Source organism: Lingula anatina, chromosome 1, assembly GCF_051362555.1.
Source record: "Lingula anatina isolate TDL-2025a chromosome 1, LinAna3.0, whole genome shotgun sequence".
NCBI classification, from domain to species: Eukaryota; Metazoa; Brachiopoda; class Lingulata; order Lingulida; family Lingulidae; genus Lingula; species Lingula anatina.
The window spans coordinates 54,889,537-54,916,752 of record NC_141767.1 but is presented as its reverse complement, the minus strand read 5'-3'; the positions used below and the strand labels follow the sequence as shown (position 1 = coordinate 54,916,752).

At 35.2% G+C, this 27,216-nt stretch overlaps 4 protein-coding genes across 12 annotated transcripts; 2 read left to right on the top strand and 2 right to left on the bottom strand.

Annotated features, from left to right (window-relative positions):
- Positions 1–18: 18 nt before the first annotated feature.
- Positions 19–26,987, bottom strand: LOC106158098 (rab GTPase-binding effector protein 1). Of its 2 annotated transcripts, XM_013534005.3 has the most exons (21): positions 26,845–26,987; positions 20,866–21,009; positions 19,937–20,131; positions 19,437–19,563; positions 18,733–18,826; positions 17,674–17,769; positions 17,170–17,259; positions 16,733–16,868; positions 14,207–14,365; positions 13,900–13,992; positions 13,336–13,692; positions 12,979–13,103; positions 12,305–12,526; positions 11,988–12,086; positions 11,828–11,866; positions 11,501–11,602; positions 3,321–3,510; positions 2,914–3,080; positions 2,354–2,470; positions 1,977–2,087; positions 19–1,741 (listed from the first exon to the last, which is right to left on the bottom strand). In XM_013534005.3, the coding sequence occupies exons 1-21, from the start codon at positions 26,882–26,884 to the stop codon at positions 1,580–1,582; spliced, it is 2,865 nt and encodes a 954-aa protein (XP_013389459.2). In that variant the 5' UTR covers positions 26,885–26,987; the 3' UTR covers positions 19–1,579. The 2 variants fall into 2 exon arrangements, with proteins under 2 accessions (XP_013389459.2, XP_013389607.2); XM_013534153.3 differs by lacking the exon at positions 17,674–17,769.
- LOC106158304 (uncharacterized) lies at positions 4,477–11,335 on the top strand. Of its 8 annotated transcripts, none has more exons than XM_086998996.1 (4): positions 4,478–4,725; positions 5,063–5,158; positions 6,434–6,642; positions 8,410–11,335. In XM_086998996.1, the coding sequence occupies exon 4, from the start codon at positions 8,420–8,422 to the stop codon at positions 10,517–10,519; it is 2,100 nt and encodes a 699-aa protein (XP_086855122.1). In that variant the 5' UTR covers positions 4,478–4,725; positions 5,063–5,158; positions 6,434–6,642; positions 8,410–8,419; the 3' UTR covers positions 10,520–11,335. The 8 variants fall into 8 exon arrangements, with proteins under 8 accessions (XP_013390039.2, XP_086855122.1, XP_086855120.1 ...); XM_086998994.1 differs by having other exon boundaries at positions 4,478–4,734; XM_013534418.3 differs by lacking the exon at positions 6,434–6,642.
- LOC147764797 (galactose-3-O-sulfotransferase 2-like) lies at positions 14,732–16,739 on the top strand. Its single transcript, XM_086999002.1, has 2 exons — positions 14,732–15,339; positions 15,525–16,739. Exons 1-2 carry the CDS (start codon positions 15,170–15,172, stop codon positions 16,633–16,635), a joined length of 1,281 nt encoding a protein of 426 aa, XP_086855128.1. The 5' UTR covers positions 14,732–15,169; the 3' UTR covers positions 16,636–16,739.
- On the bottom strand, positions 21,017–26,838 carry LOC147764796 (uncharacterized). Its single transcript, XM_086998997.1, is given in 3 exon segments — positions 21,017–23,774; positions 23,776–23,881; positions 23,883–26,838. Coding segments are annotated over 3 exon segments (1,824 nt in total). The 5' UTR covers positions 25,040–26,838; the 3' UTR covers positions 21,017–23,213.
- Positions 26,988–27,216: the final 229 nt, after the last annotated feature.

Sequence of the window (27,216 nt, the reverse complement as noted above, 5' to 3'; positions counted from 1 at the left end):
TATTCTTCCAACAAAACATTTATATAAAACAATGAACTTGCTTTAAAACCAGCATATTTGTGACAAGAATGTACAAATACAATAAGCTCTTCTATATTTAAACTTAACTGTGAATCAAGCAGTCCTTAACTGGAAAGAAATTCTGCACCTTTAATACTGAAGCTTATTACATTAAATGAAATAGTATTTACAATTTCACAAGTCGCAATTGTGGCCAAGTCAGATGCCTAACCCTAAACATACAATCCACATCTTCCTACAACCTCCCATACATTTTAATCAACAACATTGCACACAATCATTTCAGTAGTTCAATTTTCACTAAAATCATCAAATATGCTTCAGTTTGATATAAGCTTGTGGTGATGTCAATGCCTCCATGTAGTCTACTAAACATTTACCATTACAAACAGCAGACAGACAACACAATCTCATGCTACATGTACACTGTCAACAGTTTGTAACTATTGGTAACTAAAAACTTCCAAGTGTCTGTTATGAACTTTCTTCCACATATTTATTAAATAGGGCAGTAGTCAAAAATAACATTTATAGCCCTAAATGTAGTAGTTCAGATATAGATTTGGGTAAGGGCAGATGACATTTAATGCTGTTTCATTGGAAATCTACCAAATTAGAAAAATATCTACCCAATGTATGACAAAAAGTACAAAAAGAAAAGACTGCCTTTAGTCTTGTTTGAAATCTCACTAGAGATGATGATGACAGAGAACAGTTGGTTACTTCTAGTAAAAAGTAATTAGTGCATACACAGCATGCAAATATTTCTAGTAAATGATCTGATAAAATGCAAAAGTTAACATGGCATGTTATAGTATAATCTATTCATCAGCTGTAATGTCAAAAAAATGTCTACATGTTTTTATTCTTCTTACTAACATGTAGCAGTGGAACTACTAACAAGCACTAATGTCATTGTTCAATACAGGTAACAAAAACACATCACTGAACAACTAAGCTGGATTATCTTGCAATTAGTTTTACTTAGCTTAATTTTTGAAGGCCCCATAACTAATTGATTCTGTCCAAGAATGTCTTACTTTATACTGCAAAACACCTAAATAAGTGTATAGTATCACAGTAATTAGTGCTAATAGTTTTGCAGGTTAATCTAAAAGTCACAGCCAGTTAGACATAAAAGAAAGAACATTTTTACTTACAAAGTGAAGCACTCTGACTGATTCCCATGCATTCACAAACCTTCAGAACGACAGCTAAAATGTTTATTTGTGACTAGTATGTTTGCTACTGCCATCTTTACAAGCTGCACAAATACTCCAAACACAACTTCTTACACTGGATAAAAGAAAGAATGTACACTTCTCTCTTGATAGCACATATTAACATTGATCCGAAAATTCTACATAAATGTAAGATTTCCACAGACGCTGCCTGATAAGGCTCTTGAAGTTTTTAAGAAAATCAGCAGCCAGGGTCATGTCTGCTATGAAGGTATCAAAGATGTCATACTATGGAGAGGGTGGCATGAAAACTTTATCCCTAGATAATATCTTTTCAAGAGTGGGGGTTTAAAAGTTGTGCCTGTGGACCATTTCCGCTATGAAGGGGGTGGTTCTGTGCTGAAGAACGGTGTGGCATCCTTCACCAGTATGGTGTGACACACATCACATACTTTGGACTGTCTTAGGTTTGGTCCACTGACCACAGTCTTTGCTGTGCAATCTGAACAGAATATCCTACCACAGTGCCGACAATGATGCTAGAAAATAAATACACCATTTTCTAGATGATTACTGCAAATAAGAATATTTATAAAGATATTATCTTAATTTAATGTGCATGCACAATGTTTTGACTTTTTGAGCTGTTTGTAAATGTTAAAAAATTACTTTCACTAAATGTTAAGTCTAGGTAAAGAGGACAAAAAAAAAAAAACTGCAACCATTATGTATGAACTGACCTAACAGCAAAACTAGAAATAAAACCAGTAGTACCTTGCGCTTTGTTACAGAAAATGGCTGGCCGCATCCAGTGCATTCATCTGTGTCCTCCTCATGTTGCCACCGCACTTCATTTTCACTCTGTCGGATTTTCTCTAACTGAATCTACCATAAATGAATGAAACTGATGGTGTGTGGGAAAATTGTCCACAGAGAAAAAAGTTGGCATTTTCTACTGTCCAATAAATCAATCAAATCAAACAACCAAATCAAATCAACACAAACACCAAAAGGGTATTATTATTGCAAACTAATATCAAAATAATTTAAAATTGATTCCTTTGAGCATTTAATTTTAATTTATTATAACAGCTAATGATCAATTAAAATATCTTTGAAAAATTGTAAAATGTGTAAAAGAGCTAACATACCTGTAGTGATTGTGAAAGTTTGACAAAATCCCTCTGTACTGCTTCACTGTTATCAAGGTCAACTTGAAGGGATGAGACTTTTGATCTTGCTTTCATTAAGTCTTCTTCTAATTTAGTCTAAAAGTGAATTTTTTTACAGTGAAACCAATATCATGAGTAGACAAATTAATACCAACACATTTTTCTTAGTGATTCCATTTTTCTGGTGTTATAGTAACTTAATTAAACAAAATTAATTCATTATCCAACCACATATTCTAAGTTGTCAATGGCATACATTTTTTTTTTACTAATGATCCTTTGCCTTCCGGTTCTGTTGTTAATAACATGATGAACAAGGTAGTTAGTAAGCTAAAATATTGAAAACCCTATTGGTTAAAAAAGAAAATTTCTAAAGAGATTAAACTACTTTTTCATCTATGAAGTAATAGGCTATGAACCTCCTCTTCAAATCCTTCATCACATGACTGAATTGCCATTGTGATTCTTTTCACCTCACACGATAAAGAGACAATAAAAATCCCATTTTATCAAACCTTGCTATCATCACATCTACTCACCATTTTGGTATTCTGTTCTGCTAGCTGGCTTTGAAGGCCACTAATCAACTGTGAAGACTTTGCCTGGCTTGATTTGAGCTGAGACTCGACTTCTTTTAACTTGGCCTCTAAGTCTAACCTCACTTTTGACTCCCGCTCCAGTTCTGATTTGACACTTTGTAATAGTGCTAAAATTAAAAGAGATTGAAAAGTGACTCATTTGATATACATACCTAAATATGACTAGTATAATCTGCCATCCTGCAACCAAGCTCTCTAAAATGCAGATAACTCAAAGAAGAAACTTTTTTTAATATTAATGTTGTAAAAAAACCTCATTGAAAAGTACAATAGGCCAAACAGACAGACAATCTGATTCCAGAAACTCTGTTGCAATAGGGGTTAAATAAATAATATCAAATGTTTACCAAGCTGTTCTTGCAGAGAGTTGACTTCTCTAGACATCTCCTCCTCCACATTGGCCCTCTCCTGCTGCTCAGCCAGTATCTGGTCCTTCAGGAACATGATCTCACTCTTCAGGTTGTGTTCCACATGCTCCTTGGCCACCTTGGCTGCAATGATCTCTTCCTTATATTTCAGTAGAAGAAGCTGCATCTCCTGGGAGAATGAGGGAGGAAAAGGGAAAATAACAATAAATAATAAATTGATATATAATATGGTGACAGACTTGCTGAGAGCTACCAAAGATGAGGTAGGGATAGGCAGCCAACATCAGCCTTATGAAGCAGGGCACATGATAATGATTTAAATCAATGTTGTTTAGACATTTCTTGTGTAGTATACATTTTGGCAAAACTACAAATATACATGGCCTTTTTGGGCAATGATTTCTTAGTCAGTACCATAGAAATATTACACAAGCTACTGAGTCAAATCAGCTATGTCCCATATGCAATGCCACAGTTGTGCTAAGTCAAATTCTATTGAGTTTAAGGGGATAAATAGCAAGTTTGTTGCATTTCTTTGTCAATCCAACAATCATTTTTTTTTTAATTCAAACAAATCTGGGTGAAATAAGATGTAAATTTTCATCCCTGGGCAAAAAATATCAAGTGTTTCTGCATACCATAGTGTAATTGGTAAGTAAAATTACTATGATCTATAATCTTCAGTTCTTGTGTCCAGCAGTAATAATCAAGTTATGTTTAAACAGAAATTTATATTGCTCTGGTTCCCATTGGTTTATGTGTGCAATAAATCCTTGCTTAACTTTGGTCAAAATAAAAACCCACATGTTTAAGAGACTCTGCTGGTTCAAGTGAGGTGAATTATTATGCACAACATGCTTCACTTTTGAAGAACAAACAATATGTACATATTAGAACACTACCTGTGAACAGACTGTGTAAATACAATGCTATAATACTATTGAACCACATCCACATCATTGAAGGAGGTTGAAAATACTACAAATGCTATGTAAATTATCAAGCAAGAGGGAAATCTTAAATAACTTTTTTCCACAAACCAATGAAAATAGCAAGTTCCTCCTTTATTGTGCTGGCAGCTGCAGCCCTACACCAGCATAACCTAAATTTGCAAATGATTAAACAATCACATGATTATCATCAGAAATATTTAAAGAGCCTTTCAATTCAATAGCTATATAAAGGTCACATTTGCTTGTTTTTTTTCACATCACTCTCTGTAATACTTGTTATTGAGCTGAAAGGCAAGCATCAATAGTACCCATGCGCAGAACGTGAGGTCAATAAAGACTGAATAGGTAAACACAGCCTTCACAATTCCCGCCAGGCACACAGGGTTTGGGTATTAGGAGCCAGCAAAGAGCTACGGACTTCAGGGACATAGGTATGGCAAGTAAGTCGTGTCATGCTCTGATAGCTGCACACATTTATATTTGAATGTAAGATTGATCTAGATTTGTAACAGCATATCGTTTTGCATGATCATTTTAATGAGAAATACAGATGTGAAGTGCCACGGTGTTAACAATCTTTTAAGTATGTCAACACCTTAATCCATATAACTGGACACCCTTGATAACCTTTAAGTAAGATACACCTGTGAGGCTGTGAAATTATATTATTTACAGCTCAGTGCATGTGAAGTAGGTGCTTATAATGTCTGATATTACCAAGCAGGTTTTGATTAAGGCATTTATCTGGTGTTTTTCTACGACTGTTAGGTATGGTTTGATCATCATAAGAAAAGCAATCCCTGACTTTCAATATCTGTGCAGCTTCTACTTAATACTGAAATTAAATACAGGATCCTTATGCAGGTAAAATAACAAAGTAACATTTAATATTTCTTTTCATCTGCATCTTATTGTATGTGAAATTAATGTGAAGCTTTATCCTATCAGTCATGATATATAAATTCTGATTTTGTGCCAAGGACACGCTCATGCTAAATACATTTATATACACACAAGGGGACCTGCAGACAGCCTTGGTAATTTGCATAGCACATTCAGGTACACATCCATAAATTTCAAATGTTAACTGTGAATATACCTTTTTTTTTTATTATTATTAAACGAGCACATGCACTATGAAAATATTAGTCATATGTGTTGTGATACAAACAGCTGGCAGTCACATTTTATTATTTATTTAGTATACATTTTAATCAGTAGCACATGTACATATGAGAGAGAGAGAGTTTATATTAACAGGTTATCAAATATGTCATTTTAGGAGCTTAATCCTTCAGCTTTTTATTAGTACGTACCAAAGTACATAATATTCCAGTATAACTATAAACAGGAGACAGATTTATCAGTTGCTAGGCCCAACTGATAGTTTATTTAAAAATTATGTGTATCCTGTTACACACAGGTACAGGATACCAAGTAATTGCCAAGCATGATTATTTAGTGCCATTCAACAGGGACACAAAAGGAATTATTCAATATTACACTTAGTCTCACACCTTAGTGTAAAATCAAGTGAGATTTTGAAGATTTTGAAGGAGAGGAGGATCAGAAGCATTAAGTGAGTGTGGTGCAGTTACAAATAAAAGCTGTCATTACTATATATATATATATATTTATTGTTTTCTCAAGTTTTGCTGAATTACAATCTGTAGTGCACCAGTATAAATTCATCATCTTTTGGTTGTCACATTTAGGACTCATAGATTTTCACACTTACTACTAAAAGTTGGCTCAACTTCATGCAGAATTTCATATTCTCACATGTTTTCCATGTCTTGTATGATGTTACACAGTGCTGTAGGCCTAATTTTGTGCTATCTCAGATAATTCCCCTTCAATATTATCACCTCACTTCTTGGAATTATGAGATAAGTGTTTCCTGGTACCAGTGAATATTAATATTAGAACAAGTGGAACAGAATCAGGGATGTACCATGCAGAACGTGTTATCACTAAAAACAGGCATTTAAACTTATTTGACCTCAAGCACTGCTCACACTTCTATGATAACTAGGTTAACTTGTGGCTGTGTCCGCTGAATTAGGCAGGAGCCTTCCAACATTCAGCTTGTCCTGTATTAGCACCATATTCAAGTGTTTTTACCTGTCTGGGTTTTAGATTAGTGCCTGGGACTGACAGATAAGATTTGGTGAAAGTGACACTTTGAAAAAACCAACTGTAAACAAAGGTGTGAGGGTAGAAATCACTGCTAGACCTGAGACCACCATTACAGACACGGCAGAGCAGACATGTTGTCATAAAGAAGGAAGACCAGGATTATTATATTCCAAAACACATAGCTTTTTATTTTAAAAATACAAACTTAGGTAGGTGGCATAAATGCCTTAAATATGTTATGTCATTTCACCCCAAGTAGATTGTATCAGAAGTTTAACTTGCAGCCACTCAGCTGCAATTCAATTTTAATTGTCTTTTTCAATATATGTAAACCACGTATGTAGAAGAGAAACACTTTAATTCAATTCTCCATGAGATCCAGTTATCTCAGTTGTATTTATTTGCAACCAAGTGTTCTCAAATGCACATTAGGTCAGGAATAATACAAGGGAGGACAAATCCTATATATCCTATACTATAAGCAGTATGAATAAATGCTGGTCATATTCACATGATGATCTTTTAACCATGAAAAGTCTTACTGACATAACCAGACCAACATATTGCATGTAAAGCCTTTGGTGCCTTACATGTTCTATATTTCATGTGTAGCAATTAAGTTGTCTGGTTACAGCAGTCAATCTGTTGGAAGGTTATAGTTAGCCCAATAGTGAATAAGGACAAGGACCAATATCTTGCTTTCACATTTATATTCACTAATACCTACTGATTTGGCTTCCTTTACTTTATCAGTGAGGAAACTGTTGTTATTCTGCCACAGATAGTATAAAACATTTAAATTCCTTCATAAAAAGGGACACTTCAGGAACTATGGGATACCCCCCCCCCCCCCCCCCTCAGGTTTTGGGTTAATTGCAATTGTAAGGATGAATTTGCTATGTAGGGACATCAAGTTTGTGTATTTTATTGTGTTCCACAGACTAGTTGGTTTGTGTAAAAGGCTAAATGGGCATGTGGTAATTGGGAATTTAGTCCTTATATAGTATCTATTTAGTAGAGTTAGGAAGGTGCAAGAGATTTAATAAACACTATCCAAAATTATTACAAATTTTGTTTCATATACTGCAATCAGGTTGGAGAAGCATACCATAAATAACCACAGCCATTTGCAGCAGCAATCAGTCTTGATTAAATTGATAAAACAGGCAGTGCACTCTCTAGAAACAAAACTATGACATTAGAACAAAATGATAAGCATTTTCATATCTGGGTATGATGGTCATGCATTAGCATAGCTTGCCACGAAGCCATAATTTTAAGGAATACTGGTGCATACTTCAGTTACAAGATGTGAAGGTTTGGAGCAACTCTTACTTTTAATCTTTCAAACAATTTAAGAAAATGATCTTGATCCTTGGTTCTACAATTTCAAACAGCAGTGTATACACATTTTGACATTGAAAATGAGAAGAAAACATTTATCAACAGCAAACAGCATCAACTAAATAAATATGTACCATTTCATAATTAATTAAAAACCATCACATTTTGCGGTGTTGTTTATGCAGTGAAGTCATCAATATTAGCTCCACTGTAGGTCTCAAAATATGTACAATGGCATGATTAAAACAACACTGCAATCCCTTTGAAATCAATTTTACCTAATAAAAAGAGCACAGACCACAGCTAAAAGTTGGGAGAAAAAAATGCATGAAAATAATTGGGATAAGTGTGTAAAACCAATAATCTATGTAGTTGTTATTCCAAACAAGGCGCTCCTGTTAAAGATTAAGGAAAATGGATAAATTTGCTTTGCTACAGTTAGCTGCATGTGATAAATCATTCCCTGACAAGAAATAAAGTTTCCATTAATTGTTCTTGATTAAAAACATAAAATCAAGCACTAACCAACATCAAATTTCTGCTGATATCAGTGCATTATATTATTCAAATTTCAAGATTTTATATACATTTGACAAATCAATACTGAACTATGCTTTATTTTTATTTTTCAGGACTATAAAGATGTTGGTGAAGGAAGGGACTATAAATTCTGGCCAAGAATCCAGCGTGGCAGACCAATCACCAATGGTCAATGTTTTACAAGACACTGAATATCAGAACAATGCCCTCAATAACAACACTAACACTACAGGCAACCTGGTACAAAATTTGAGATTTTTCAGACAAAGATCAAACTCTGAACTTCCTATGCGAAACCGGGTAAAGACATCACTGCCACCTGGATCTGATACAGAAACCGATTTCCAATATAACAATGGTGAAAGAAGAAAGCGCTGTCATTCTCTTTCCCTCACAGATCTGTCTAAAAATTCGAGGCCAACAGCAACAGCACCTACCTCACAAGCAACCACACTGCGTGGCACAGCATTCCAAAAATATCAGACAGAAGAACAGTCAAAAGCTCAATACTGGGTTGAAAATGAGAGGGAAAATGATAAAAACAATGCACTGTGGGTAGAAAATGAGTGTCCATTCCATGGGAGTCCGCCAGATTTTGTGAAGCTCTCCAGCGTGGATGACATTAGCCCTTCAGAGTTGTTCACAGACAGAGAGGCAACAGATCTAGTCACAGAAGAACAAGATATAGATTTTGATGAAGAATCAGGAAAACAAGTTTCCCCTCTTAACCAGACCTGGCAGCTTGATCTAGCTGAGGGAGGCTTCAATAATGTGGTACGAGGTCCAGACTTCAACCAAGATGTCACAATCAGTGATGAGATGGAATTTTATGAAACTAGAAGACGGAGGTTTTCTACTCGCTCATCAAGCAATGGCTCTATGAATTACCCAAATAAGCTCAGATCATCTAGTCTGGATGCTGGGAGTGAAGATGAAAGCAATATCTTTAGTGAAAAACAGGAGGACATGACACCCTTATCTTTATCCTTTGCAGCAAGGAAGAGTGCCATCTTGATCAGTGGACGCAGAAGGTATAGATCATGCACTGAGGACATTACAGAGGAAGAAAACACTCCAATTCTGCCCCAAAAAGAACATTCACAAATAAGCTACCCTGACATAATATTGCCTGACAAACCCACAACACCCCGAGATGACCAGCCAGTTAGTCGACAACGGTGTTACACAACAAATTCTCCAAGACTGACAAAGTATCACACTCACAGAAGAAAAGATAGTGACAGCAATCTTGTGATCCCAGATGATGCAAAATGGGGAAGTACTGCCCTAAAGAAATTTATGAAGACCAACATTTATACACAAACAGAGCTAGACTTGAGTGATCAAAAACTTATTGATCTTCCATCAACTGTCCCATCCTTGACCAATGTCCAGTCTCTCCGGCTGAGGGGAAATTATATCAGGAGTCTGCCCACCAGTGTGGCAGATATGACCCTGCTGACCAACCTGGACCTCAGTCACAACCACCTGTTACATGTGCCTTGCAATGTGAAAAAATGCACCAATTTGAAACGCCTCTGCTTGGACAGAAACTATCTACACTCACTTCCAGACTTCCTGGCTGACCTCAGAGAATTGAGTCACATCAGCTTAAAGGAGAACCACTTCAGTGTGTGGCCTAATGTTCTGGATAAAACCACCCAGTTGCAGTACCTAAACATGAGCAAAAATCCAAAGCTGGCAGTAATTCCTGAAGGTCGCATGTCTCACATGAACAAACTGCATTATCTCCTTCTAAATGGCTGTGGTTTAAGTGCAATCCCCTCCGATATATCAGCATGTGACCAGCTTCACACCATTGACGTATCCAATAACATCCTCACATCTCTCCCTAGCACCATGTCTGCAATGTTTAACCTTCAAAGTATGAATATCAGCAACAACAAGTTCAAAGAATTCCCCGCAGTGATATGTAACATACCCAAGCTCCACCTCCTAGACATCTCCTCAAATCTTTTGGAAGAGATACCTAAAGAGGTATCCAACTTACAGAACCTACAGTACATGAATATCCAGAAGAACAAGCTGAAGTACATGTTGCCAGACATCCTATGCCTGCTGCTACTGAAGAGGCCCAAGCTGGGCATGGTGTCACGCAGAGAGTCACAGCAGAATAGCTTTCATATGGCTGACAAAGTCTCCAAGCCAAGAACCCTGCAGGACAGTAACCCGTACATATAAATTATACAGGGGTAGCAGCTCTGTTTATTTCGGTCTTTTGTATAAATCATAATATTTGAAACCGAAAATCAAAGGATCTAAAAATCCTTATATTGTGTATATAAATAACTAAATCTTCATTAATCTCCATGACATTCTCTTGCATCTGCCTGAAGCACATTACAAATGCAAATAATGATATGTTAATGAAAAATAATAAGTTTGAAAAAGACATATTCACTATCCTTAAGAATATTTTTGCTGAAATTGAGATGGGTGATATGTTTGAAAGCATCAACACTTGTGTATTATACACACAAGTATTGAATTATTGTTTTGTTTCTTTTTGCTTGGGGGAAGGAACTCATATATGGATTGTTAACATTTAAAAAAAAAGATTTAAAATTATGTTAAATCTAAACAAATCACAGAGTGTTTGTGGTCAAAGTGTAAAATATTCTTTATTGTATTGTTTTCAGTACTTGTCCTAATACTGACACTCTGTTGACCAAATGCAAATGGAACATTATTGACAAGGCAGCTAGATTACGTGGTGCTGACCAAGAGTTTCTTTTGTGTACATTAATCAATTTCATATGCAGGTTTGTCATCTTTACTGCACTCTTTTTGCTCGTAAAATTCTGATCAAAGAGAATATTACTTCAAGTAATATTTTTCTGGAAGACATGCCTTCACTTTCATTGCATCAAAATACCTGTGTATGCTTGTGATATCATAATTAAGAGTGACAATAAGGCTAAATTTGAGGTGTTGGGAGCTACAGATAATTTTTTGTTCTGGCTAAAATTATGTCCAATAAAAGCCATTTACTGAAAATGATTTGTTTGTTTCTTCATTAAAATGTATAGTATATATTTAGTGACTAAGAGCCAACTTGAAAGATTATAATCAAGTCCAATCTAAAACATACAAATTCCTTTTCACACATTTCTGATCCCATCAAAAAATATGTGCATACGTACTACATTCGCCATATCTTACCTCCACATTATTTGGAAGGTTAATCTCCTCATTCTGTAGCTGTTGTGCTGTCTTGGAATGCCTGCCCAGCAATGCATCATTTTCTTCTTGGAGTTGTGTCAGCTAAAGACAATGACGGGAAGATTACCCATAGAAATCTCTTCTCATCAATCAGCACAAAAGAACAACTAGATAAATATATAACACTAGGGACAACTTATCACAAAATATATATTTCAAGTTAACTTAAGTATTTCTGATTGTTTTTATAGAATGTTTTGTTGAATGATTAAATTCTACATCCCCTTTTTGTGTTGCTTCAAGCAAGTTTTCTGCAAAACCCCTTACCTCTTTTTGTATCTCTTCTCTTGTTTCTGTTAATGTTTTCTGAAAAGGTAAATGAAATAATTGAAACTAATAGATGTATCAATACTTAGTCTCAACACATTATTCTCTAAATATTCTGTGAATACCAAACGAAGAAAAATTTGCATGGTAAAATCCTCACCAACTGTTCCTGGAGATCAGTAAATGCTTGGGAATACTGTTGCCTGAGTTGAGACATAAACCTCTCAGACTCCTGGACTTTTGTATTTAAAGTGGCTATCTGAAATCAAAAAGATCCATCTGTAAAATAAAACTGCCACTCAAAAAAAAAAAAAAAAAAAAAAAAAAAAAAAAAAAAAAGCACTAATAAAAATCTTAATTAAAATATAATTACAGTGGACAATTATTTACAATGAATACACAAAAAATATTCTATCTGGATAAAATTCATCACATTTTCCAAACTAATCTGAAATGTTTCTGTGCTGCCCTTTTTACCTGTTGTTGAGTTTGCTCTGCTGCAGTTTTTAGTGTTTCTTCCAGTTCCTCTTTTAGTTTTGTGGTAGCTTCTAAAGCTCTTTTCTCTACATCTAACTGTCTCTCAAAGGATTTGATTTTTTCTTGAGCCTCTTGTTCTTGCTTTTGCACTTGTACCAGCTGAGCTTCATAGTTATTGCACATATCACAGGGCCGTCCCAACTTTGCTCTGGCTGCTTTCAACTACAAAATAACAATATTTCAGATTATTTTACGGCTTGTTGATATTTACTGAACAAAGTACACATACTTCTTTGATCTTCTTCAATATAAATATACATAAATTTTACTGCATTAAATGAGCAAGGGCAAATTTGTATTTATAACTCTTTGGATTTCTACTGGTATTTAAATGATCTTCATCAAGACACTGCATCATAAAGCTAACAGGAAAAAGTACCTTGCATGGACATAATACAACATTCAACAAAAAACTGCATTCTGGATTAGTTCTGGCATTATTTGTTTTATAGCCATACACATATATAATCAAATGTCTGACTTAAAGCAACGCCAAAACAAGAAAATAATATCCAAAGGTCTCATTATGTTTTGATTACTCTAGCCAAACTATACAAATGAAGTAATGGAGTTATCTAAAAACAAATCAAAATAAATCCTGGCAGTCCACTTACCTCGTCCTGCAGCCACAACCACTCCCTCTCACTGACAGTCCTCTTGCCAGCTAGGTTGATTGTGTCTGACCGGGACTTCACTGTGGCCACTAAACTTTTACTAGCTTCATGTTCAGGGGTGGGATCTGAAAGAAAAAATATCATAAAAACATTCCATTAATGAAAATTTAATGTAGAAAATATTATTAGAAATTTTAAGTGGTGGATTTAAGTATATTCTCATATCACAACAGCAGCACTTCTCCTTTTTATATTCCAAGTTGCAATGAAAGCAAATGAAATAAAGTCTTTTCATTGTGTGTCTGTAAATCATGATGCACATGGATTCAAATGTACAAAGATAAAAAACAACTTAACCTTTTAACGCTTTCTGTTGCTCTTGTGTCAGGCCAGGAATATGTATTATCCTGTCAGGGCTGGGCCTTATGGTAGATCCTGCCCCATCCACACCCTGCAATGACTTGGTTTCATGGAGCCCACTATTTTCTGATATCTCCTTGGAAAAATTTGCTATGTGAGAACTGGAGAAGGATTTGGGTATCTCAGCCCCTTCACCCTCTCCCCTATTGTCAGTGTCAAAAAAGTTCAACAAGTCATCTTGTTGTAGAGAGTTCAGAGAAGTTTTGGATCCTGTGAATGATCCGTCTTGGTCACTTTCTGGGGACAGACCCTTTGGTGGGCTCATTGTTGGATCCTGTCTCTGTTTTTCTTCATCTAAAATTTGGTATTATACAAAATATCTTGATAAAGTGATATACCTTTATGCTAAAATCATAATACAATATCTATTGGAATACATTTTCCATCAAAAGAAGAATCCCTTTTTAAAGAACCTAAAGAGCACACACAGAGTTGTATTTTTTCAACTTATGTTCCTTGCAGTTAATCTAACTACAAACCACACTTTAAGGCAACAAGCACCTGCTATCCTCTGCTCCTGCTCCTTCCTCTGCTGTTCCAAATCCCTAACTTTCTTTTCCTGGGCTTCGCGGTCCTGGTCCTTCTTCTGCATCTCTGAAAGTTCAAAAAAAAAAAAATCTAAGAAATATCAACATAAAGATATAAATTACCTAATTTGGCTAATGGATATGAGGAGTTGGTTCATGGGGGTGGGGGCAGAAGGGACATTTAACTTCTCTAAAATGTACATTCAATGTTGCAACTTCTTTTAATATCCACAACCATGATCAGATAAATTCAATTTGCAGACAGTGAAGTATGTGTGTACCTGCAATTTGCCTCTGCTGCTCAGCAGACAACACACTTTCCATTCTCCTCATGTCCATCATCATTAACCTCTGGGACTCCAGGAACTGGTCATTGGCCATCTGCCAGGTCAGCTTGAGGTCATTGTGCTCCTTCTGTTCTTTCTCTAGCAGACGACACACTGTGAACAAAGATAAACAGAATATTCAGCTACTTGTTAGATAATATGGCTATTTTCTAAATCATAAAATCTGAAATTTTAAAACAAAAAGTCCCTAAACTATTCAACTAAAGTGCATGCTACAATGCTATTATGTGTACTTATAAAGATAAGAAAGCAGAAAATAAGTTTCACTGGAATATATATTATTTTAAAACAAAAATTTATTTAACTACAGTTAGTTTTCAGGTAGAAGTGATTAGATACTTATTTTTACTTAAGATTAATCATTTTTTAAACTTTATATTCACAACACTGATTTTAAAATTTACACCTTTTTTATTGTAAATATATGCAAATGTTAAACAAAAAGAGATTTTAAATTCTGAGTTTCTCTTTGTAATGGGATAATTATCAGTAAGATGCTGTTTCATTCTTAACTGGGGCATTAATGGCACATAAATGCTTTAATTGCTGTTTTTATCTAAAATAAATGTCTCCATGCAGACAGGACTTTACTGGTATCAATATAGCTTTATGCCACATTTCACATAGGACAGGGGTTTGAAGGGACAAAGTGAAAAGAAAAATATTCACATTTAGTAAATTATTTTTAAAACAAAGGGCATCACTTGCTTTTATGGGCTAATCTATTTTAAGCTTAGACAGAAAAAAGCATTCATAACTTCAAAAAGTATATCTGCAATATGATGATTTGTCCAATTGCCAACCAGTGTATTTAAGGTTTGCATTTAAATCTACAAATCTGCATTAAATGCTATTTCCTTTTATGTGAGGGGCCTTGACTTAGTAGCACTTTTGATAATGCCCAGACTGTCATGGAAGGCAGGTGCTCTAAGTATGTCAGTGAGTTTATTCACTGCAGCTACATACATACTATTAATACAAGACAGACAGTGTAAAGAATATGTTTCCTCCTTTCAAAAAGATGTGGATTTAAGGAAAAAAGCACTGGCACAAAAAGATGTTAGCCTGTAAGTATAATCTTTCAACAAATCTTTTAGTATATAAAACAATACTGAACTTTTACTGTGTTCCAGTCCTTATTATGAAACCCAAGTAAAATAGGAGCCACAAAATGAATGTAATGTGTTCTATTCAGTCTGCTTTACAGTTATCCTTCCTTGCTGCTTACTGATAAAACATCTCTGTACTTCAGGACAGTGCCAGAGACTGCCAGCACCGAAGATGACAGCAGTCTTATGATGAATGATGCAATTTCCTTCAAATACCTACTGGCTCCAAAAGGACACAATATCCAACCACGAACATGTCGGCCAAAATCACACATTGCATTCATCAAAATTCCTAAAACCGCCTCAACGACAATTTCAAATATCTTCTTTCGCTACAGTCTGAGGAACAAGCTGAACATTGCTCTACCTGCAGATGACAACATTTACCTGGGATATTTCAACGAAAGTGGTGCAGCTAAGAGGCATATATACCGCAATCCAATTGATAAATCAGAAACCTACGATTTAATGGCTCATCATGGTTCTTATAACAGGACAATGCTGAAAGATCTCCTCCCAAATGATACAATGTATATAACATGTCTGCGAGAGCCTTTTGCTCGTTTTAAGTCAGATTACAATTATAACAGTATGAGTGCTATATTACATATTCAGGGTCCTAATGAACTAGAACAGTTCTTCAGTTCACCATGGCATTATACTCACACAGGCTCCAAGGCAATTATCAATAGGATGTCAAGATATCTTGGATTGACTGGTAGAAAAGTATCATCAGTACAGAAACAGGAATTCGTCCGCCTACTGGACAGGGAGTTTAATCTCGTGCTCATATCAGAAAGACTGGATGAGAGTTTAGTTCTACTGAAACGTTATCTGTGTTGGGAATTGCAAGACATCATCAACATGAAACTTACAGTTAGCTCGTCAATGAACTATCTTTCAAACATAGTTAAAAATATCAACTCTTCAGTGATAAAGAAATATCAAGAACTTGCTGATTCAGAATATCTCCTCTATGAACATTTCTTAAAAAAACTAAACAGCTTAATTGTAAAAGAAGGATCATCACTTCAGAAAGAGGTCCAGTACTTTAAGGAAGTAAATCAAAAAGTAAACCAATTTTGTGAAAAGGAAGAAAATGATCCAGTTCTTACTATTCTTGGGTCTGAATGGGGGCAAGGCTTCACAATGCACAAAAACTATTGCAAACTGATGCAGGCTACAGAACCAATATTTACTGTATTATTAAAGATGGAATATTATCGCCGACTGACTGAAACCTTGTTTACATGATGCAAACGCTTGGTTTGCAATGTCATAAAGTGACTTGACATACATATTAAAGCCACTATCCAATTATGTATTTAAATAGTAACTGCATTTTCCATACCTTCATGCAACTCTTTCCTCAGTTTATCATTGTCATCTTGCAAGACTGACTTCTGTGTGTTGAGGACTGCTGTGTACATCTCCAGGTCAGTGCGAGATGACTTCTCAACCTCCAGAGAATGATTAAGTTCCTTCACCTTGACGAAAAAACAGCAAACTGTTTGATTAAACAACAACAAAGTTATGGTTCCTTGTTTACATATTGCACAAAATATCCAATGGTTATATGCATAACAGTAAATTGGTGTTTTTTTTTAATACACTTCTTACCATACCCTACAAAAATTTCCCCACAGTTAGAAAGTTAGCAGTTGTGACTCCAGCAAAGCACTATTTCTCAACAGTATTCACTATCCATTCTTCTGATACAAAACATGGGTTCAAGAGATTTCTCAACAATACTTTTCTTTGAGTGGTCTCATGTCTGGTATAACAAACCTTCTCATCCAGATCCAATGCTGGTGACTGACTTCTGGATCGTGACTTCTCACGACGTTCAAATTCCACTAGCGATGGGGACAGGCCTCGCTGAAAAGCAACCACACAGACGGATAAGCCACCGTGCATAGTAGGATAAGAAAGCAAGAAAAAGAAAAGAATATCCAAATTAACAAATAACACAAAGCACACCAAGGGAAGCCAGTTCCGCACATTGCTGCATCACAAGGAGAACCCCAAGTTTCAGTTCAGCTCATGAACATTTTCATTTTTTAATATATTTCCATTTTATCTAACTTTTTCCCAGGGTAAAAAAAAAGTTTGCCAAACCTAAAGGTGTTCTGAAGCTCAGGGTGTTTACAACATAGGGGTGCATGAAAAGACAGCAGCTAAAGGGAGTTGAAAACAGGATGCCCTGTAACCAAATACCACCACAGTGCACAGCTATAGCTCCAATGTGCCCAGATTACTTCTACAGTGAGCACAACACCTGAACCAACTTACCTGGCCTTCATATTCTCGTAGCTTAGTCTTGAGTGACTCAATCTCTTCTTCCAAGGGTAATACCACTGATTTCAACATCTGAGCATCCTCTTGGGCCTTGCAGTGAAAAAGCTAGGCTTAATAGGCGCAAGCTTGTATTGGCTGTATGACAGCGTTATAGCTTGACTTTTCTAAGTTACATTCATAAACCTCCAGAAAGTAACCAATTTTCAATATTTAGACTTGCAACATATTCCATGGAATTGAGAATAGCATCTTAAACAAAAGCATGTCAACGTGCTTAATCATAATGGGAGTCAGTTACTGTGAATAATTCTGAACTAGTAATAATTGTGCAAACAATCTGTAAAAGTACAGTGTGCTCTACTTTTTTCTAAGAATATTTTTAATCCGAAATCCATTTGAACCCATCACTAAGCACACAAATTAACCATTATAACTTTTAAACACAGTGCAATGCTACTACTTAAACCATGTGCACATATATATATATATATCCAATCAACATTATTTCATTATTTTTCATGACTTTACATATAACATGCAGCTGATTTTGATCAATTGCAATTTTTAAATAACAATACTCTACTAAATATTGTCAGATACCATTTAATAAGGTTTAATTATCAGTTTAAAGCAGCTTAATCATAAAAAATCAATTTTCATATTTAGTATAAAGAATTTTTTGTCACTTATTTATTTAGTAAGCACAGTGTGAATTGTTCTCTTACATGCTCAGGATAAATATAGCTAGTAAAACCCTGTTAAGGGATGGAAACAGAAATTAATCTAGATTAGTTTTTTTTAGATGGCATACTCCAAACAAGAATAAAATCAGGTATAAGGCACTGCACACTGCATACAAAAATATGATGTGTGGAGTTCTGAAACATGCATCACTTGTACAATAACATTTCTGTCTTATGGAAAAATTTAAATAAATGACATTTTCTTGATTAATAATTAATCATAAGTTTAAGAAAATAAAACCTTTCTCTCTCATGTTTATTTTCCTGACAAAACTTAATATTTAGTAAACTGCATACTAATTTAACTCACCTTTTTCATATGTTCTTCTAAGTTTTCTGCTTCAGACTGAGCTCCAACACCAACTCTTTTCAAGGTTTTTGTTACAGACGACAAAAACCCTTCTCTGAATTAGACAAATCAAATGTAAATCAATCAATCCATTCCAATAATATCACATTCATAATGTGGAGACTTTCAAAGTGCAATAGAGACTAAGTACACGTATCCAATGCTACTTTGGTGCTGGTTGGTGCACTGTGTTTAGATTAGAAAATAATATTTTAATATATTCAGGGATGAGACTGCCATTAAGTGAAAAATTCAGAAAGTATGGTGAGAGATCCAGCATAGGCTAATGATATTTTGGCCTCCAAAAAGTCTTATTTCCACTGACAGTTGGAAAATTCTCATCCCTGTATATTAAACAAAGTTATACTTAAATGTTTTCAATTATAATGAGATTATGCAAAAGACAAAGGAATTCTACCAAGCAGGGCTTTTCCCAGGATTGGGGGTGCAGGCCATCCAAAATTGCCACCTGTAATTTCTTACAAAATTTCAGGGAGCCCAAGTATGCCTAAAGCCATCATATTTTTTAAAAAATCCATAAGCCATCCAGCCACCTTTGTAAAAATAGGCTGTCCTGTGATGCTGGTGGGCGTTCAAATGACAGCTAGATGGTTCACTGGGAAAACCCTTACTTTCAAGTAAAGATAGTGTACAGGACACCAAACCTTTCTTGGGTCAGTTTGCTTTTCAGTTCCTGCACTTCTGCTTCCAACCTTTCTCTGGTCTTCAAGAGGCTTGCTCTTTCTTGTTCATACTGAGCTCTCACAGAATCTCTCACTCCCTCTGTAGCTTCTGACATAAAATGGGAAAATATAGGAAATCCTTATAGACAGCTTCAGCTTATCATGTTATCATCCAATCTTTTCTAAATCCTTACACATTTCTCAGCAGTACAACTGAATGAAGCATGAAAGCAAGTGTCAAACCCATCACTTAGATATCTATGAACTGGAGGACAGATAGATGTGGGGAGCAAACACGGTGCAAAAAAAAAGTATTCACAAACAGGAAAATTTTCAAGCATTTATGCTACGGCAAACAGTGTGATGGGGCCACTAGCCAACTCTTTTCTTGATTTTATTCATTAATTTACCCATCTTTGGCCAAATGAGCATGTGGTGCAAATTTTAAGTCTAACATCCTGATAAAGGGTTGGGAATCTTACCCTCCATAATTTGTTGCATGGATGCTAACTCCTGCTGGTGTTTAAGCTGCATATCCTCCATTGCATCTTGCTTGAACAGATCAGTAGCAGTATGGAAGTCTTCAAGCTCGGTTTTCAAGCGATGAAGTTCTTCCTTCAAGTTGTCATTTTCTTTTTTGGTGGTACCAAAGACATGTTGCAATTCCTTCAGTTCTTCTGTTTATCACATGGAATGTTTCAAATGGAAACATCATTACATGACTTGTCTGTACTTCTATTGTCACCAAATTTTTATATACACATAAGCTTTAAGAATCAATAGTTTCTTGCAGAATGTTTTTTGTCCAGTTAAAAGATTTAGGACATATACCACTAAAGTTAAATCGAGTATGAGTGCACGTAGGTGAATATGTATGTGTGTGTATGAAAGGAGTACTTACTTTACATGCTTTTGAGTTATTTTTATTTTCATATTAAGCACATATTTTTTATTATTTATTTCTATAGACAAAATAAAAAAATATATATTTAAGAATCAATGCTTTAGGACCACTTGATAAAGTCCTATAAAAATAAATGTTAAAGATACTGTAAATGTATATATTTTCAAAGGGGTTTTTATTGTTTTATGTCAGCACAAAGTAGCTGCATAATTAAATAAATAGATGCAAGAAAAAACTCATTTTCACTACATCTAGATGAAAAACCCTTACAATACCCTTAAGAAAAGATTTCATACAACTAAATTGACAATTCAAAGCAGATATATTATGGCTCTGCCTCAGTTTGTGTTAGATAACATGTGTTAACCTTATTCAAAGCAATCAATTTTAAATCTTTGAAAGTCCTGTACAATAAACATTACAAGATAGAGAGCAGAAGTTTAAGCTCCTATTAGTATTTTTAAAATTAATGATTGATACATGCACAAAAACATTACACTGCTTTACCCTCTTTCTTCTTAAACATGTCCATAAACTGGGCCCTTTTTCGTCCAAACTCTGCTTCCTGTGCTTGCCGTGTTCTGGCCTGTTCTTCTTGGCTTTGCTCCATCTGTAATATCCTGGCACGAAGAGCCCCCACATCCACAGTATCTTTAAAAGCAATTAGAATGTGAAAAACATTTTTTCAAAAATGTAAGTAAACTGGAATTATTACCAGCATACAAGTCCAATGCAAAACTACATAGTCTCATTTAATGGTTTAAACTAATTTCCCAATAAAGACTTTGGGATTACAATGCTGTTTCATCTGATGAAGCAACATGATTTTGATGTACTGTGCTTTCTGGGTTTCATGGCTTCTGGTTGCACAAAGTAGGTCAGAAATTGTCTGCCCCAAAACAAATTCTTGTCCAACCACGTGGGCCAAGCAACTTCTATACAATTCTATGCAGTAGTTTGATTTCTGCAGGTAAAAATCTTGTATCATGATTTGACCTGTTCTATGCATTCAGAAGTAGGGAGGTCAGATAACTTTTGGAAGTCAAATTGATTTCTGTCAAATTGGTGTTATCTGATAGAGCAATTCAAGAGCTTTCCAAAACATCTTATTTTTTGAAAATCGAGCACACCAATCAAAAGTTATTAAATTTATAAGAATGCAAGTTTGCCACAAAATTTTGAAAGTCTTGCATGCAAACATATGTAACAATGGAAGCCAAAAGTGTCACCCAATTGCCAAATCAATTAAACAAAATTGGCATGACTTTCGAATGGAGTAAAATATTGATTTGAAATTTTAAGCCAGTTACACTATGCCAAGAGGAATCTGCCAATATATAATTTTGTGGAATTTATCCATGATTTCCATGGCAACCATTGCTAAATGTCAATAAACATCAATACTTTTTTCGATATTTCAACTGTGATGCTTCAAAATCACTGTCCAAAGGCTACTTTTGGGGGGAAAAAAGATGCTAAAATTAGTAAATAAAATGTGTCATCAATGAAAACAAAAACAATGGCTTCTAATGTATCTGTTGCTATGGAAACCAACATTATGATAGCTGTTGCTATGGTAACAGTTTGAATTATATTTTACACATTATCATGAATTTTTCAAGTGAATAAGAAATGGAAGACACTCAATCTTTTGGTCACTCAATATATGAAATGAAGATGAATAATAGAAAAATACATAGGCACTGTTGCCTTGGCAACCAATGCTACAACAGCAATTGCATATAGGATTGCATACATTAATTTTCAACTGAATATAAATGGAAAACACTCTTTTGGTACTCAATATATGAAAATAAGTTGAGTAATAAATAAATACAAAGGCACTGTTGCCATGGCAACCAATATTACAATGGCAATCACAGATTTAAGTAGTGTAAAATGCCAGAATGTACAATGGAAATAATATTTGATTTTGGTAAGTTATTATTTTTCCAAAAATATAACCTGATTTTGGTTACCATAGCAACTAGGTAGATAGAAACCAGTTCAATTTTTTTAAAGAGACTGTCATCACATAATGTCAGTTTCAGGAATTTTTAACTCTTTTGTTTAAAAAACCTACCCTTGTTCACTTTAGCTTGATTGTCATTTCACCATTCCAGAGTTATTGCATTTACCACAGGACTATAAGGTTCCCTTTTTAAGTTCATTTATGAGTTCAAAGGTGAAAAAAGCATTAGGCCCATCGAGATCATATGTGATTTCATGCTTTGTTTGAACAATGTTTTTGGATAGCTTTTCTACCCTGATGTCAGTTACATCATACCATTCTGGGATGTCCTTCGATGTTTCTTGACTCTTGTGTTGGATTCTTTTATTAACTAAAAGTTCAGTTCTTTAAGAAGTTTCTCCATCAGGACTACTTCTTGTTGACTTCCTTTTCAACCTTGCCTCCTTTAGTCTAGACATTGAATTATCTTTTTGTTTCCTGGTAATTTCTTCTCGCCTTAAAACATCAGCGATTTGGAACACTGGTTCTATCTCCTAACCTACCACCACAGTATCAAAATCAATTTTTTTCTTTGCATTTTTTAAGATTTAATGAAACAATTTCCAAAAGATGGGCAGTCATTTCTGTAGAATTAAATTCTATTTTTTTTTTTTACCCCTCAAAGTATGTGTTTTTTTTTAACATAGTAGTTTTCTGGTGCTGAGGAATTCAAAACAACATGGTGGTACTGAAGCTGGCAATATAATGCATCAATTTTGTTTTTTTCATCTAAATCATTCAACTTTTCCTCTATCATTTTCTTTGAAGTCCATGGACCATCTAACACTTGGGTTTGCATGGCAATAGCAAATTTTTTCTGCTGTTTTTTCTCCCTGTCTTCTAACTATTTTTGTTTGCTCAAAGCTAGCCTAGCTATCCCAAGTTCTAGAAATTCAGCTCTTCTTTTTTGGCGGGTTAGTACATCAAATTCATCATCAGTTCTCTTCAGCAGGTTTTCATACATTTCATCCTTCTTAACTGCCACCACATCCTCCCCCAATGCACCTTCACCATTCATTAACTGACTAGAGTCTTTTGCAAATCGCTGCAGAGATAGCTGAAGCTGATGCAGATGTGGATTTATGTCAAGAATATGTTCATTGTCTCCATCAAGACGAAAGTATGGGCCAGTAATTAATTTAGACACAATGCCCAGTGCCTGCAAACCAGCAAGATAGATTTTGTTCTGGGCATCTTCAAGAACAGCTGATAAAAGTCTATTTTGCTTATGTTTATTTTGAATAAAATCACTAATGTGTTTCTGATGGTGATAAACTGCACCACCATTATAAAATCCTACACTGAACCTGTTGCCTTCAAGCTGGATAAGAAACAAACTTGCTCGAAGTTCATTTAAGTAGGACTTAAAGTCCTCTGAAACTCCAGCTTGTTGGTTTCCTCTTTTTTTGAAATGCTGCACATGCAGTTCGAACAAGCCTGAATGCACCAGAATCACCAGCAACTGGCAGAGCAAATTTAGTTTTTCCATCTAGCACTGAGTTTTCAAATTGCAAGAGTTTTATTTGCTTCTTCTGCAAAACTAAGGAAAGGGTGTACTTTACAAAAGAAATTACCCATATCTGTCAATTTAGACTGATCCTCTTCTCCAAGCATGTCCCAATTTTCTACAACTTTAGGAATAACTTCTGATCTGAGATCAGCCAGCAGTTTATTGAACAAACCATTTGTTGCACATTGGTCACTCATTGTGTTCTTTATTGAGGCCACCAACAAATCTACCTTTTCATTTACAGTATCTGTACCTGCATTACACCCAGAAATAGCTATTGCAATTTCAGAAACTCTCTCTTTCCAACACTGCAAGATTGATTTTGCATCCTGATTTACAGTTTCAGTCAATCCTGCAGAGAGAGTTGTACCATCAGTTGAGGTTATTTAAAAGTTCTGGAAATGCCTGTGATACTTAGTGGTACCATCTCCATGAAGTGTGTTCTCAAGCACATTGTTCAAGTCCGGGTTCTGCAGCATTGCTTGGCCAACCTGTATGTCAGCAAGATGTCTAGCTTCAATGAGAAGTTGACACCTCAAGCCCTTAGATGGCAACCTCTGAATTTCTCTGTTTGTTAGTCGTTTTACAACAGTCTAAACAACTTCATTCACTTTATTGACAGAAACATTCATACTGAGAAGCTCCATGATACAGAGTCTTATGTTATCATTAAAAATTCCATCATGGAATGTTTGGATTTCCTCACTTTCTAATACTATCTGTAAGTAATCAAATTCTTTTTGTTTAATTTTAAGTTCCTTTTCTTTTAACTCAACCTCTATTCTTTCTTGTTCAATGCCAGCTTTTAATTTATCAAAAGACTCTACTTCTTTATTGAGTGTCTTCTTCCGATAGTATTTTTTTTTCTGTAATTTTGCTTTTTCTTTTAGTAACTGCTTTATTTCGGCATCCTTGTCATCAGATATGGTTTTCTCCTGCTCTTTTTCTTTTTCTTTCTCATTCAAATCCTTCTGATGTTTTTTATCTTTGTCAGAGAGATCTTTTGAAAGTTTTCTAATTTTTGCTTTCTGCTTCTTATTAGTTTCTACTTTCCTGTTTACTTTTAAATTTAAGTACTTCACACTGGATTGATCTAGTTCTGTCCTGGCTTCTGCAAGTGATTTTTTGGTTTCTTCATATTCAGCTTGAATTATTGACATTTGCTTTTGAAGCTCAGCTTTTTTATCTTTTTCTGTATTATGCTCCTGAGACAATTTCGATAGAACATGACTAGCTGATGACAATGTGGTCTCATAGTCATCAGCTAGTTTTTCATTCTCATCATCAAGCCTTTCAATTTCATTTACACTTGCTTCTTAGTTTCATTTCAAACTTGTATTTTGTTTTTTGACCGTGTGAAGCTCTTTCCTTATTTTTTTCTTCCTGGGAGTATCCTTTATTTCTTCAGATATGTACTGTGCTCTATTTCTTGGGTGCAAAAAGTCCTTATCTAAGTAAGTCTCTCTTTTTTTACCTCTCAATAACAATGCAGAATCATGGACCAATTTCAGTTTCCTGTAAATGGCTAAATCATGTACTAGTACCTCTTCACTGTTATCAGGCATAAAATTAACTCTATATTTGTAAATAGCAGTCGTTTTAATAATATCCTTGTTTTGTGAACAATTCGAGTATTTTCCAGTTTGATACTCTGGTATCTCGAGCCTCTTTGGGTGCTGAAAGTACATGAGTTTTTTATCAGCAGAACAGCTTGGTGCGTCCCCCATTTTGCCTGCGGTAAGATCAAAATCACAAATTTTCTAAAGGCTGTTCCAGCTACGTCTTAGCAAAAAATGACAAATATTATAAATAACTAATTTAAAAAGAGAATTAGTTAAAATATCTAGGTAGGGGTTACAGAACTTTGCAAACTTCATTATTCAAACTCTAAAACGCGATTAAAAACTTAAAAAGCTAGCTGTGGCTGCTGTATTCGGTTATATTACCTTCTGTAACCCCTCACTCGAAAGGTTGGTTCATCCTCTACACGAATGTGTGGTCAAATCCATGGAAATAGCACCCGGGACGCCGTACAAAGCTTTTAGAAAAATGCTGCGAAACGCACAGGTTGAACAAGATTCGTAAATGGTGGGAACAAGGAAGTGAAATCACTGGCGATTTCTCGCGGTATTTCCATGGCTGGAGGTTTACAACGCAGAGATTATACATTGTTACAGATATTGTAAAAAAGCCCATTAAATTTACTTTCTAAATATATTTTTATATTTACCATAGGACCCAAATCTTGGAAGTTATGATGGAAAACACAGCAAGGTTAGATTTTTTCCAATTTCTGCTGTGTAAGTGGTGTGACCTGACCTCCCTAATGAGAAACATATAAATGCTGGGATAGCGCTAGCAATTTTTTTCGTTTAGCCAAATCACCATTTTTTTGTCAACTTGTTATCAAAATGGTTATAATTTGACTAAAGCAAGTCAAATCGGGCCTTTTTTCTTTAGCCAATTTCAGTCAGTTTTAGCATTTGGCTAAATTGGCGAGTGTTAGCGCTACCCCAGAAATGGGAATACTAATGGGAATACTATCACATAAACTTTTGTGCTTTTTCTCTTCTTGTATTGATGCCTATGTATTTGAATGGCTTGTCTGGTATCAGAATGCCAATGAAGGCACTATAGATCTGCAGTGTTTTACAAATACTCTTGGGCTCTTCTGTCAGAAAGTGCCAGTGGTGTCTCTATCTCATCCCCTCTCCGCAGAGCTCTCTCTCTCTCTCTCTCAATTCATCACTGATCTAAATGGCAGGTGAAAATCAATTACCGGCTGATAAGAAACAGGGTAGGGTATGTCAGAAACTGACATATTTCCTTAGTTAAACGAAGGACGTATGTCGTGTCACTGTCTCTGTCAAGTCACTGTTGTCATCCGTGGCAATGCATCGAAATTCCATCCGTAAAAGTTTTTATGTTTATACTATAACATACGCGTTTCTAAGCCTGTTCTTACCGTGCTCTGGTGTCCCGGGTGAGCTACTTTCGGTCTCCATATCCTCCAGAAGAGCAAAAACAGCAAAACGATTATCTTATCTTAAATTTTTCTCTTCCTCTCCCCCACCATATTGAATATCAAAATGAGGTCGACTGATCAATACCGCTTAAGTAAATTAAATTCTTTTACAATTTTTGCATTTGAAATTATTAAGCATTGCAAAAAAATCAGATAAATATGTCTTAGGGGACATTGAAGTAAAGTTTTCGTGATTTGCTGTGATTTTGACACTTCATAGTTAATCTACTTTTGATGTTGTAAGCGAACCGCGGAAAATGCCGGTGCCCTGGCTCTAGCTCATTCAAACAGTATCACATCCAGTATCTGCCC

Coding starts and splice junctions, on each gene's coding strand:
- LOC106158304 (XM_013534585.3), top strand. CDS start 8,420: ATGTTGGTGAAGGAAGGGACTATAAATTCTGGCCAAGAATCCAGCGTG.
- LOC147764797 (XM_086999002.1), top strand. CDS start 15,170: ATGCCCAGACTGTCATGGAAGGCAGGTGCTCTAAGTATGTCAGTGAGT. Junction 15,340..15,524: donor GCACAAAAAGATGTTAGCCT/GTAAGTATAATC, acceptor TCTGTACTTCAG/GACAGTGCCAGAGACTGCCA.
- LOC106158098 (XM_013534005.3), bottom strand. CDS start 26,884: ATGGAGACCGAAAGTAGCTCACCCGGGACACCAGAGCACG. Junction 21,010..26,844: donor ACCCGGGACACCAGAGCACG/GTAAGAACAGGC, acceptor TTGCTTTTAAAG/ATACTGTGGATGTGGGGGCT. Junction 13,993..14,206: donor GCAGCAGAGGCAAATTGCAG/GTACACACATAC, acceptor TTGAACTTTCAG/AGATGCAGAAGAAGGACCAG.